We start from the raw sequence: 13,055 nt of genomic DNA on the forward strand, positions 1-13,055 counted from the left end.
GAATGAAAAAATAGATGAGAAAGTGAAACATCTCATCAGAAAAACAACTAATCTAGAGAACAAATCAAGGAGAAATAATATAAGAATAGTCAGACTACCTGAAACATACATATATATACATATATACTCATACACATATATATGTAAGACCACACTATGCTTATTTCCTCCTATAATCTGTTTCTCTGAAGATGGATAGCATCTTCCTTCCTAAGTCTAAGTATTTCCATGTTTTTCCAAATCAACTAGCTCACCATTTCCTTACACCACCAATATTCCAATCCAATCCCGTTCTATCTGAGAGATTTTTTATGAAGGTTTTTCCCCCCCAATTTTCTGCATTCCTTCTATTCTTGGCAAGTAGGTTTTATTTAAACAAGAAATTTGAAATTTGAAATAATCAAAATTATCCTTTTTACATTTCAACAATGCTCTCAATTTATAATATAGTTTAAGGTCTGATACTACTGAATCTACTTCTTTTATATCCTTTTCCCCTGATTTCTTTGAAGTTCCTGACCTTTTGTTCTTCCGAATGAATTTTGTTTTAATTTTTTCCAACTTAGTAAAATTTTTTTTGTAATTTAATTGGGATGATATTGAAAAAATAGATTAGGTAGGGACGTGCTGAAGCCAGCTCTAACCAGCTCTCTTGGGAGAGCCAATTGTTAAGTGTTCAGTGTAACAATTTGCACAATAGACATAAGGCTACAAAAAAGGGCTTGATAAAATAATGGATAAAATGTTAATAAGGCAGGTTAAACTTCAAGTTTATTTATTTTTTTCTGGAGAACTGGATGTTAAGCATTTACCAGCAAATCTCAGCTAAGTGGAACAGTGTGTAGATTCCTGGGCCTGAAATCAGGAAGACTCATCTTCCTGAGTTCAAACCTTGCCTCAGACACTTAATAGTTGTGTGACCCTAGGCAAGTCACTTAACCTGTTTGCCTCACTTTCTTCATTTGGAAAATGACCTGGAAAAGGAAATGGCAAACCACTACAGTATCTTTGCCAAGAAAACCTCAGATGAGGTCACAAAGAGTCAAACATAACTGAACAACAAAGCAGCTATTAAATGTCTGAGGCAAAATTTGATCATCCTTTTTCCAAGTTCAGGGCCTTACCTACTATACCTATCTCTTATTTAATGCTTGAATAGTCTGCATTAAAAAACAACAGCAACAACAGAGCAAGATGAATAAGGGCTCAATTATTCTTCCTTGACTGAGGAAAGTTTTATGTAATTTAAATTCATTTGTTAAAGAGGGTATGCATATTTAAGAACCTGGTAGACTCATTATTGCCAGTTTACTATCTTGGATTTATCTCTTTTCAGGGCTTTGAAGACTGTTTGGTATTTGATGAGTTAATGGATAAATTCTGTAATGACTTAAGTAAGTAAAATTCCTTTTGGATAAGTTGGCAAAAGGTTACTTAAAACTAGAAATAATACTGATAGCTTTGGTGTGCCTGGCTTCCTCCTGTGGCATTTATTTCCTATGAAAGCCAGCTAGCTACTCAGTTAACAGAACATTAAGACCTCTAGGTAGAAGAATAGTCAGTCGAACCCATAGCTCTGTCTTTTGCTTTGTTTAGCTCTCTCAAATTCTGACTTTGTCTACCACTATGCGGGTGTTCCTGGTTGGCAAAATTTAGAGATGGTGGGTTTCTTGGGTCTGCTAAACATATCACTTCTACTTTCTTTTTCTAGTAGATTGATAATTAGGGTTAAATCATAGAATGTAGATTTCATACAAATATAAGGAAATTTGACCATTTTTATCCAATGATACCTACTAAAAGTGTATAAGCAAGTTATGGACAAGTGAAATCCATGGGTCACCTCCAAACCTCGTTTAGCTATCAGTTTTCTCTCTTTTTTTTTTAATATAAATTTATTTTTAGTTTTCAACATTCACTCCCACAAGTTTTTGAATTCCAAATTTTCACCCCATCTCCCCCCTCCCCCCACCCCAGGATGCATGCATTCTGAATATCCCTTCCCCTAGTCTGTCCTCTCTTCTGTCTCTCTTCCTTCTCTTCTATCCCCTTCCCCTTCTATTTTCCTGTAGGGCAGGATAGACTTCTGTACCACATTTACTGTATTTCTTATTTCCCAATAGCATGTGAAACATTTTTTTAACAATGTTTCAAACTTTAGGGTTTCAAATTTTCTCTCTTCCTCCCTCCCCACCCACCCTCATTGAAAAAGCAAGCAACTCAATATAGGTTGTACATGTGCAGTTATGCAAAACACGTCCATAGTAGACATGTTGTGAAAAACTAACTCTATTTCCCTTAATCCTATCCTGCTCTCCCATTTATTCTATTCTTTCTTTTGACCCTGTCCCTCTTCAGAAGTATTTACTTCTGATTACCCCCTTTCCCAATCTGCCCTCCTCTCTATCATCCCCCTGCTCTCTTGTCCCCTTCTCCCCCTATTTTCCTGTAGGGTAAGACAGATTTCCATACCCAATTGAATGTGTATGTTATTCCCTCCTTAAGCCAAATCCTATGAGAATAAGATTCACTCATTCCCTCTCACCTTCCCCTGTTTCCCCTCCACTGTAAGAGACTTTTCTGTTTTTTTTTGTGAGATAATTTACCCCATTCTACCTCTCCCTTTCTTCTTCTCTGAGTATAATCCCCTCTCATCCCTTAATTTTATTCTCCAGATATGACCCCTTAATCTTCAACTCACCCTGTGCCCTCTATCTATCTATCTACATATACATACATATAATTTTTTCCTCCAACTACCCTAATACTGACAAAGGTCTCATGAGTTATAAATATCATCTTTCCATGCAGGAATGTAAACAGTTCAATCTTAATAAGTCTCTTATGATTTCTCTTTCCTGTTTACCTCTTCATGTTCCACTTGAGTCCTGTATTTGAAAGTCAAATTTTCTATTCAGCTCTGGTCTTTTCATCAGAATGCTTGAAAGTCCTCTATTTCACTGAATGACCATTTTTTCCCCTGAAGGATTATACTCAGTTTTGCTGGGTAGGTGATTCTTGGTTGTAATCCTATCTCCTTTGCCCCTGGAATATTATATTCCATGCCCTGGTCCTTTAATGTAGAAGCTGCTAAATCTTGTGTTATCCTGATTGTGTTTCCACAGTACTTGAATGTTTCCTTCTGGCAGCTTGTAATATTTTCTCCTTGACCTGGGAACTCTGGAATTTGGCTATAATATTCCTAGGAGTTTTCCTTTGGGGATCTCTTTCAGGAGGAGATCTGTGGATTCTTTCAATTTCTATTTTGCCCTCTGGTTCTAAATATCAGGGCAGTTTTCCTTGATAATTTCTTGAAAGATGATGTCTAGGCTCTTTTTTTGATCATGGCTTTCAGATAGTCCAATAATTTTTAAATTCTCTCTCCTGGATCTATTTTCCAGGTCAGTTGTTTTTCCAATGAGATATTTCACATTGTTTTCTAATTTTTCATTCTTTTGGATTTGTTCTACTGTGTCTTGATTTCTCATAAAGTCACTATCTTCCAATTGCTCTATTCTAATTTTTAAGGAAGTATTTTCTTCAGTAATCTTTTGGACTTCCTTTTCCATTTGGCCAATTTTCTTTTTAGGGCATTTTCTCCTCATTGGCTTTTTGGACCTCTTTTGCCATTTGGGTTAGGCTATTTTTTAAGGTGTTATTTTCTTCAGTATTTTTTTGGGTCTCCTTTAGCAAGCTGTTGACTTTTTTTTGATTTTCTTGCATCACTCTCAGTTTTTCCTCTACTTCCCTTACTTGCTTCTCAAAATCCCTTTTGAGCTCTTCCAAGGCCTGGGACTGATTCATATTTTTCTTGGAGGCTTTGGATGTAGGAGCTTTGACTTTGTTGTCTTCTTCTGGTTGTATATTTTGATCTTCTTTTTCACCAAAGTAAAAATATAGTCTGACTCTTTTGCTGCTTGCTCATGATCCCAGCCAATTACTTGAGTTTTAAACTCTTTGTTAAGGTAAGAGTCTGCTTCCAATGTGGAGAATGTTGTCCCAAGCTTCAGGGGTTTGTATAGCTGTTTTCAGAGATACTTGTAGGGACCTGTAAATTTTCAGTTCTTCCAAGGTGGTATGATAAGGGGCGAGGTGTTTACTCCTTCCCTGGCCTGTGACCACAGGTATTCCTTTCTGTCCTGTAACTATGAGGAAGGGTTCCTTTCCACAGCCACTCTAAGCTCCACCATGCCAGCGCTCCTCCTCACCCCAGCACCTCCACCCAGAACTGTGACCCAGATCCAAACACGGGCAAAGCAAGAGATTCCTGCCTCAGCACTAGCAAAGAGATCCCTGCAATCCCTCTGTGATCAGCCACTGGATTCCCCTCAGTCTGTGGGCCGGAAGCTCGGGGAGCAGCTGCCCCCCCTCCCCCCGGGGCCACGCTCTTGGGGAATGGATCTGAAACCCCACCTTCCTGTCTCAGCACCAACAGAAACAGACTTTTCCCACTGACCTTCTAAGTTGTCTTTGGCATTCGTGGATTGAGGAGTCTGGAAACCTCCACAGCTGCCCGTGATTCAGTCCTCTGAGGCCTGCTCCAGGTTTGCTGCGGCTTGTGCGCCCACGCTGCGCTGCGCTGCACTGCCAGTCCGGCGCGATACACCTTTCTGATCAATCATCCAGGTTGTCTTGGGCTGGAAATTTGTTTCACCCTGTCTTTTTGTGGGTTCTGCTGCTTCAGAATTTGTTTAGAGCCATTTTTTATGAGTATTTGGAGGGGTTTGGAGGAGAGCTCAAGCAAGTCACTGCTTTCACTCTGCCATCTTGGCTCCACCCCCTGTCAGTTTTCTCTTCCTCTACCACCAGACTTTTATAAAAAAGTAATAATAATACAAAAAACTGATTAATGGAACTCACTACTGTTCCTGTCCCTACATAATAAAACACTATTCCACAGAGAAATGAACAAGAATTTAGATTTATTCTGTGTAGCGCCAGTGAATAAAACCAGAATTATTGAGAAATTTCAAGGAGACATATCTATGGCTCAGTTTGAACAAGAACTTTCTGACAATTAAAGGGTGTTTTTTTTGATAGAATGGGCTTGCCTTTAAGAATGGATTCCTCATTACCGGATGTGTTCTATTAGAAACTAGATGACTGACAAGGGTGTCAAGGGGTTTTGGTTAGTGGAAGCTAGACTAATGACCTTTAAGGTTCCTTCCAACCCTAGGATTCTATGATTCTGTGAAAAAAATATGAGGTGAAAATAATCTGTTTGTATCATGGATACAACTAGCCTCTTGCTACGTAACTAGATAGTGGGCTGGAAACTAAATGAGCAAAAAGATCTATTTACAGAATTCTGTAAGAGTGACTAAATGAGAAATTCTAGGGGTTGACCATGCTGAAACACTAAATACCTGAATTGACAGCTTTAGCAACTTTTTTCTATATAACCAGGCATATCTCCAAAGGAGAGAAGAGGGAGGCAAATTTTGGCTCACTATAAGGAAAAAAGTGATGAATGTGATTTGAAGGGTTCTGTTAAAAGGCCCCAGTACCCCCAAAGTATCCCCCTTGCTAGTGGTACTTAGAATGTCAGTATTATAGATTACAGTAGATTTGCATCATATATACATTTAACATAAAGAAATTCAACTAATATGTACTTTACAGAAAGAGAATATTAGTATATGTTACTATTCAATATTGTATATAGTATATAAAAACAGAGAGTGACACCATGGGGTGAGTCTTCTGAAGGCCAAGAAGGAGGCCTGTCCTATCCAAAGGACTCCCAGCCTTCCCAAATGAGTCCCTCTAATATTATTACAAAAATTATCAGTATCGTTATAAACATAGTTTAGACTTCACACTTGAAAACTTCTCCCTTAACCCGGTTTTCTCTACTATCCCTCTGTTCTAAAACACCTTGATACTTGGGATCCAGAGCCCATTCCTTTCCCCCATGATACCATCTCTGATTTGGGCGTCCCCATCTCTAGCACTCAAAACACCTGCTCAGCACTGGCCCAGAAAGCAGGCAATAGCTAGTCAGTGACCCCTTAGATGTTGGGAAATGCGGCACAGGAGAGCGAACATGGTTAAATCATAGGGAACATGGTTTGAATGTGTTTCGGAGATGGGAGTCATTTTCCCAAGGCCCAATTCTGACTGTTCTCCTGTTGCCTCTAGAATTAAATAAAAGAAAGGTCCTCAGCTTAGTTTTTGAATGCCTTCACATCCTGGCCCCAACCTATCTTTCTAAGCTCATTCGTTATTCCCTGTCTTGTAAACTCTACAGTTTAGCCAGATTGACCTATTGCTCCTCATAAATGCCATTCTGTCTCTGCAATTTTATAATTACTTTCCCCTGTGACTGAAATGTCTTCTGCTTCTGTCTCTGCTTCTTAGACACCTTTGTTGCCTTTAAACCTCTCCGTAAATGACATCTTCTACAAGAAGTTTTTTCTGATACCCACAGCTGCTGGTGCCCCTCCCCCCCATTAACTTGTATTTATTTTGTATGAGAGACAGTGTGCTAACCCCTGAGTTAGAAAGACCAGGGTTCAAGACCTATCTCTGACCCAATTGGCTTTATGACCCTGGGCAAATCACTTAACCTCTCAGCATTCATTATGGGCAACTCTCTAAGACTGAGACTCTCAAAAACTCTAAGACTCTCTGCAGAGAAGGCACTGACCTGAATTTAGTAAATGAGCTTCTTCACGTGGTTCCCTTCATAGACCAGGGAAATCACAGGCCTCATCATTATCCCCTATATTTTGTGTATGCTTATTTAAGTACATGTTGTCTCCTTTGATAGAATGTAAACTCCATGGGGGCAGGGACTGTTTCCTTTTCATCTTTGTATTCCAACCTCTTAGCAACAGGGTCTGAGCAATTATTAAATGTCTATTCTGTGTCAGACCCCATGTTAACCAAGGATCGAGATTCAAAGAAAATAAAAAACACAGCCCCTACTCTCAGAGTTCATAGTCTAAAGGGAGGTAATCAACTTTTTGTAGGCAAAGCAATTGCAGCCATTGAAGTATAAGACACCAAACTTTTGTGGAACAAGAAAGATGGTGATGATAAAGTGGTAAGTGATATCAGGGAAAGCTGTTAATCTTCATGCTAATTATAGATGCAGAATAACTACCAAAGAAGGAATAGGGAAAAAAAAAACAGAAAAATCTGGTTTAGCAGTTGAAAACTAGTATCAGTTGTAGTCTTTCATGTGAGCTGTTTACCATTGGTGGCTAATTACTATGGAACAGAATAGTAATTTTATATGCTATGTACTTGCAGTATACAGAGCCTACCATACTTCAAGGGACTCTTTTTGATGACACGATTGAATCATTTTATTTGTTTTCTAGGTGCTTGTCTTCCTGAATTCTCAAGATTTAGAATTCCAGATGATCATGCTATTTCAGATTTGTCTATGTACAATTACATAGAGGTAAGTGAGGAGGTTTGACTCCATCTTGACAGATTAGAGTTTTTTATTTCTAAAGAGTGACTTATCCCTCAGTTCTTTCCTTCTTCTTTTATTTATGGTATTGTTTTTCTCATTCCCTTTTTTGCCTTGGCACAATAGGTTTATAAGAAACATCTAGTAGAAGAGCACATCTAGAAAAAACCTCATTCCTCTGAACATTTCTGAGGGGATAATAATAATAATAATAATAATAATAATAATAATAATAATAATATTTATGTAGATTTAAAATTTGCAAAGGGTTTCAGATATTTCATCTCATTTAAGCCTCACAACCACCCCATGAGTGAAGTATTACAGGTATTCCTCCTTTTACAGAAGTAGAAAGTGAAGATCAGACTAAGTGACTTGCTCAAGGTCACACAGTTAGTAAGGGTCAAAAGCAAGATTTGAATTTAGGTCTTCCTAACTCCAAGTCAGGCACTTGGTCCACTGTGCTACCTACCTTCTGCTAAGCATGTCAAAGCTTCTTTAGCTATACTGATACTTTGTGGACTCTGGTCTAAGATCTGAATGGACAGTACAATACTGTGATGCTGCTTCAAAAAATAGATATAACCCTGATATGTTATCACAGACATATGTAGAAAACTTGTCTAATGTTTTCACTGTATGTAGCCAAATTTAGTCCTTAATCTTGTTTGGGGCTCCAAAGGCTAAGAAATGAGAAGAATGAAAATAAATGATTAGAAAATCGATACTGTGGAGAAAAGCTTCAAAAGTTCATTTAAAAAAGGTAATGATGGAGTTCCCCCCCCCATCTCCTCTGGAGAAAGAAAAAGATGAAATGAGTTTAAAATGCAACAGAATAGATTTAAATAATATATAACTAAATTAAATCTGACAGGGATTTCCTAAATTCTTGCTTCACGTTCAAGACATCATGCTAGCTAGCTATTATGCATACAAAGAAAGATTACAATGAACATCCTCTGTTCAAGGAATTTCCAGTTTAATTTTGGGGTACATCAAGTACACAAATAATCAATATGAGTTTTGAAGCACACATTGTATGTGCCGCGCATTGTGTTAGGCAATGGGAACACAAGTACAAAGAGTAAAAAAATCCCCACTTGCTAGAAGCTTACATTCTATATAAGCATATAAAGAATAAAAGAAAATGAACACAAATCAATACAAAGTAGTTAGTTTGGGACTGGCATTTGGAGATCAGGAAAGGCTTCATGAAGAAGGTGGTCCTCATGGTAGGAATGCATTGCAGACATGTGAAATATCTAATACAAAGGCAGGGAGACAGGAGATGAAATGTTGGGTATGAAGAAATGGGAAGGCCAATTTGGTTTGATCGCAGAGTATGGGATGTGCAATGAAGTGCAGTGAAGCTGGAAAGATAGGTTGGAGCTAGGTCATGAAGGAATTTACAATTTTTAAAAAATTGTTTAAATTAATTTAAAAATTAAACCAAGATGTTTACATTTTATCCTAGAAACAAAAATGAGCCATTGGAGTTTATTGTGTAGAGGAATAACGTGGTTGGATCAGCACTCCAGGAAAGTCACTTTGGCAGCAGCATGTAGATGAATTAGGGTGGGGAGAGATCTGAGACAGGAGACACCAGTCAGGGTGCTGTTGTAATACTCTAGGCAAAAGGAGATGAGAGCCTGAAGTCAGGTGATATCTGGGCCCCATATGAAAGACTTTGTGGAGGTAGAAACAGTAAGATTTAACTACTGACTGGATATATGGAGAAGGGTGGAGAAGAGTGTCAATTAGCTTGATGTACCAGCCAATTGGAGGCATCTCGGTGGCTCAGTAGATAGAACGCTGGGCCTGGAGTCAGGAAGACCTGAGTTCAAATCCAGTCACAGATACTTATTAGCTATGTGACCATGGGCAAGTCACTTAACCTCTGTCTGCCTTAATCCACAGGAGATAGTAACAAACGACTCCAGTGTCTCAGCCAAGAAAACCCCGTGGACGATATGGTCCACAGGGTCACAAAGAGTTGACTATGACTGAACAACAACAAACATCTAGCCAATTGGTGCTCAGAGCTGAATTGCAAGGTTGTAGAAGACACTTACACAAGAGGTTTCCAAGGCTAGAGATGTTTATTGAAAGATAGAGAGGATCAGGTGGAAAGCAGCAGCCCTCTAGTCTATTCCCACCAATCTTGAAGTAGTAATCTTATTCATCATAGCTGGCTCTAAGCCTCAGCTTCCTGCACTGTGAATTATGCTGCAGAACCCACTGTGTCAAATGTTCATGGCAACAGGTAAGACTTCCCCAGGGTTGATCTGGCCCACAGCTCCCCTCAAAGGTTTTCATACTCTTATTGGAAATCTGGACGGACAAATATAGAGCTTTGAGAGATTTGAGGAGGGATAAAAAAGATTTAGGAAAGTGGCTTTGGTAAGTAGGAAAGTAAATCGATTGGGGTGGTGTAAAAGGACTGCCTTGCTGCAGTGAGAGTTCAGTTGAGATTATGAAACCTAAACTTGTAGCAGACCTAGTCAGTAGGCTTTATTGATATTAATCCATAGAAGACTATGTGCCCAGCAGATAATAGGCTTTTTTGTTTGGTTGGTTTTTTTGGCTAGACAATGGGGTTAAGTGACTTGCCCAGAGTCACACAGCTAGTAAGTGTTATGTGTCTGAGGTCAGATTTGAACTCAGGTCCTTCTGAATCCAGGGCCAGTGCTCTGTCCACTGCACCACCTAGCTGCCCCAGAGAATAGGCTCTTAATAAATACTTGTTGATTGACTGGCTGACTGACTGAAGTTTTTTATTGAGAGATGTTACACAATATTTTCCTTGTATTCTTTTCAAAAACAGGACAAACATAACATCTTGCACATAGTCTTTGGACTGCCTTTCAACTCTTTGGTTGCCTTAGGCAAACTGTGTGATGACATAAGTATTGATTTCCTACCAGGAAGCAAGATGAATGCTTCAAACCTTCTGCCACCCATATTCTTGCCAGTTCATGTTCAGTAAACCCTTTATGAAAGGACCAAATATTGACCCTTCAAAGGACCAAATACCGTACCATGAATGTCCATCCACTATGTTTGCATGGGCTAGTGGAAAGCGCTCTGGACCTGAAGTTTGGAGACAAGGCTGGTCCCAGGTCTTTACTCTGACTAGCTAGGTATGTGACCTTGGGCAAATCACTTAAGCCCTTCACATTTCAGTTTTCTCAACTGTAAAATGGGAGTGCTTATACTATCTAAGAGGGTAATTGTGGACCATGGAGCAGCTAGATGGCACAGTGAATGGAGTGGAGGCCTAGAGTCAGGAAGACTACTGTTCCTGAGTTCAAATCCAGATTCAGACACTTCCTAGCTGTGTGACCCTAGGCATGTCACTTAATCCTGTTTGTCTCAGTTTCCTCATCTGAAAGAAGTGGCAAAGCACTGTAGTATCTTTGCCAAGAAAATCTCAAATGAAGTCATGAAGAGCCAAACACCACTGAAAATGATTGAACAACAACAACAGAGGAGCATACTTTGTAAAGCCTAAAATGCTGTAGTATATGAATGTCAGCTCTTACAGCTGACCAGAGGGTACAATGAAAGCACCAGAGGGCATAATGGGAAGAGTGCTTCCCTTGGAGTCAGGAAGATCTGAGTTCAAATTCTACATTAGATACTTATTAGCTATGCGAGCCTGAGCAAGTCACTTAACCTCTGCCTTAACCTCAGTTTCATCACCTGTGAAATGGGAGTGATTTGTTGTTCAGTCGTTCAGTCATGTCCAACTCTCCGTGAGTTGACAATAGCATGCCACTGCTGTCCATTAGGGTTTTCTTGGCAAAGATACTGAAGTGGTTTGCAGTTTCCTTCTCCAGTGGATTAAGGCAAACAGGGGTTAAGTGACTTGCCCAGGGTCACACATCTAGTAAGTGTCTGAGTCTGCATTTGAACTCAGCTCTTCCTCACCCTAGGCACAGCAGTTTATCCACTGAGCCATCTAGCTGCCTATAGCGGTTGTAAAGATCAAATGAGATTAGATATGTGCACCATTTTGCAAACTTTAAAGTGCTATGTAAATGCTAGCTACAATTATGATTATTGTCTGTTTTGTTGAGATATATGTAGGTTGTTCTTGAATGTCCTTTCCATTGTGATCAAAGGGCAGGGACATCTGAACTGATGAATAGAGGATCCAACATGAAAAGGAACGGAGTTTTCAGCTGTGGTCAGAGGAAGAGAGACAAGATCTTGATCTGTTTTCCTTTTCTTCCACAAAGATTTCTCAAACCAATCCTGCTTGTTAGAGTCTCATGTTTTTCTTTACAGAATATCATTTTCTCATCAGATTATAGGATTTGGAGCTGCAAGGTAGATCAAAGATCATCTACTAAAATCTCCTCATTTTATCCATGAAGAAACTGAGACCCAGAAAGATGAAATACCTGGAGTGAGGTCACAATAGGGGGTCAGTGGCAGAGCCAGGCTTCCACCCCAGGTCTCTTACCTCCAAACCCAGTGTCCTTTGGCAACAATATTGCACCTTGAATCTCAAGCTAGCTTTACATCTAAGTTTGCTGAATTGTTGGAACAAAACATCTCCTAATGCTGGTAGTAATATCTTCAATGTATTGGTATTTAAGTGAGTATGACACGTCCAGTATCATGCTGCTTGGCAATTACGGCTCAGAATAATTTCTTTAGAACCAAGAGTAAGAAAGAGCAGGTAGTGGTGGTAAGAAGTGTCACAGAAGACTCTCACATTGGTTTCAGATGCGAGCACATGTCAATTCAAGATGGTTCATCTTCCAAAAGAACATCGAAAAATGTCTTCATGCAATTATGCCATCTACCTTTATTCCACTCTACACCATGGTAAGAGCTGATCTAGAGAACATTAGTCTGTATTAGTTTTTTTAAGGGAGAGAATACCTAAAGACATTCTTAATATTTGCTTAAGGTCACTTTTTCCAGAATAAGATACCATGAAGCAGTTCTACGATGGAACTGGCAGAAAAAGGTGAGAACAGCTTCTGATTTTCATTGTTCCAAACCAGCTTTATTGTTTCAGAGTCACCATGGCATGGTGGAATGCTAGACTGGGAATCAAGAAAACATAGATTCACTTCCCACCTCCAACTAACTTGGAATGTTGTGACCATGAGCAAGCCACTTAACTCTGATATACAGTTTTCTAAGGATATAGTTACAGTTGGATTGCTATATGCACAGAGAAGGAGCTCTCCACCAATGAAGTCACAGGGCCTTGCCACATAATGTATATTATTGCTCTATATATGCCTCTAACAATGTCTCTTGCCAAAGAATTAATAAGGGGAAGCATTAAAATTCTGATTCTTGGGCTTGCCCTCTTAAAATTGAATTGTATGCCTTGTAAATTAAAATGGCCTTGGCCATGAAGTTTCCTTGATTAATGGGACAAATCAGCTGATAAGAGAGATAGTTTGAGGGGAGAAGTAATGAAAGAAGACCACAGCACACTGAACTACACCTCTTTATTTTTGTAAGTTGAGCCAGCCCTGTGATTGGCATCATACAAGTATTTTTATTGGCTTAATGAGCTTAGCTATGGTTCAAACCACCACACTCCATGGTTAAAAGGTATCCACATTGTTTTGTAATTAAAGGAAAATAGTTTTCCCCCTCAGTA

General features: G+C 39.2%; 1 protein-coding gene across 3 annotated transcripts in view; it reads left to right on the plus strand.

The window, feature by feature from the left end:
• The window catches only part of KMO (kynurenine 3-monooxygenase), a 62,476-nt gene that overhangs the window by 43,622 nt on the left and 5,799 nt on the right, over positions 1-13,055 (plus strand). Inside the window, exons 11-14 of one of the 3 annotated variants that reach the window (XM_020982054.2) lie at positions 1,337-1,394; positions 7,329-7,411; positions 12,158-12,259; positions 12,345-12,404. In XM_020982054.2, the coding sequence (XP_020837713.1) occupies positions 1,337-1,394; positions 7,329-7,411; positions 12,158-12,259; positions 12,345-12,404 (303 nt within the window). The remainder of the gene's footprint in view (positions 1-1,336; positions 1,395-7,328; positions 7,412-12,157; positions 12,260-12,344; positions 12,405-13,055) is intronic. The other 2 variants (XM_020982055.2, XM_020982056.2) reach the window with 2 other exon arrangements.

Source organism: Phascolarctos cinereus, unplaced genomic scaffold (assembly GCF_003287225.1).
Source record: "Phascolarctos cinereus isolate Bilbo 61053 unplaced genomic scaffold, phaCin_HiC Scaffold_5;HRSCAF=322, whole genome shotgun sequence".
Classification (NCBI taxonomy): domain Eukaryota; kingdom Metazoa; phylum Chordata; class Mammalia; order Diprotodontia; family Phascolarctidae; genus Phascolarctos; species Phascolarctos cinereus.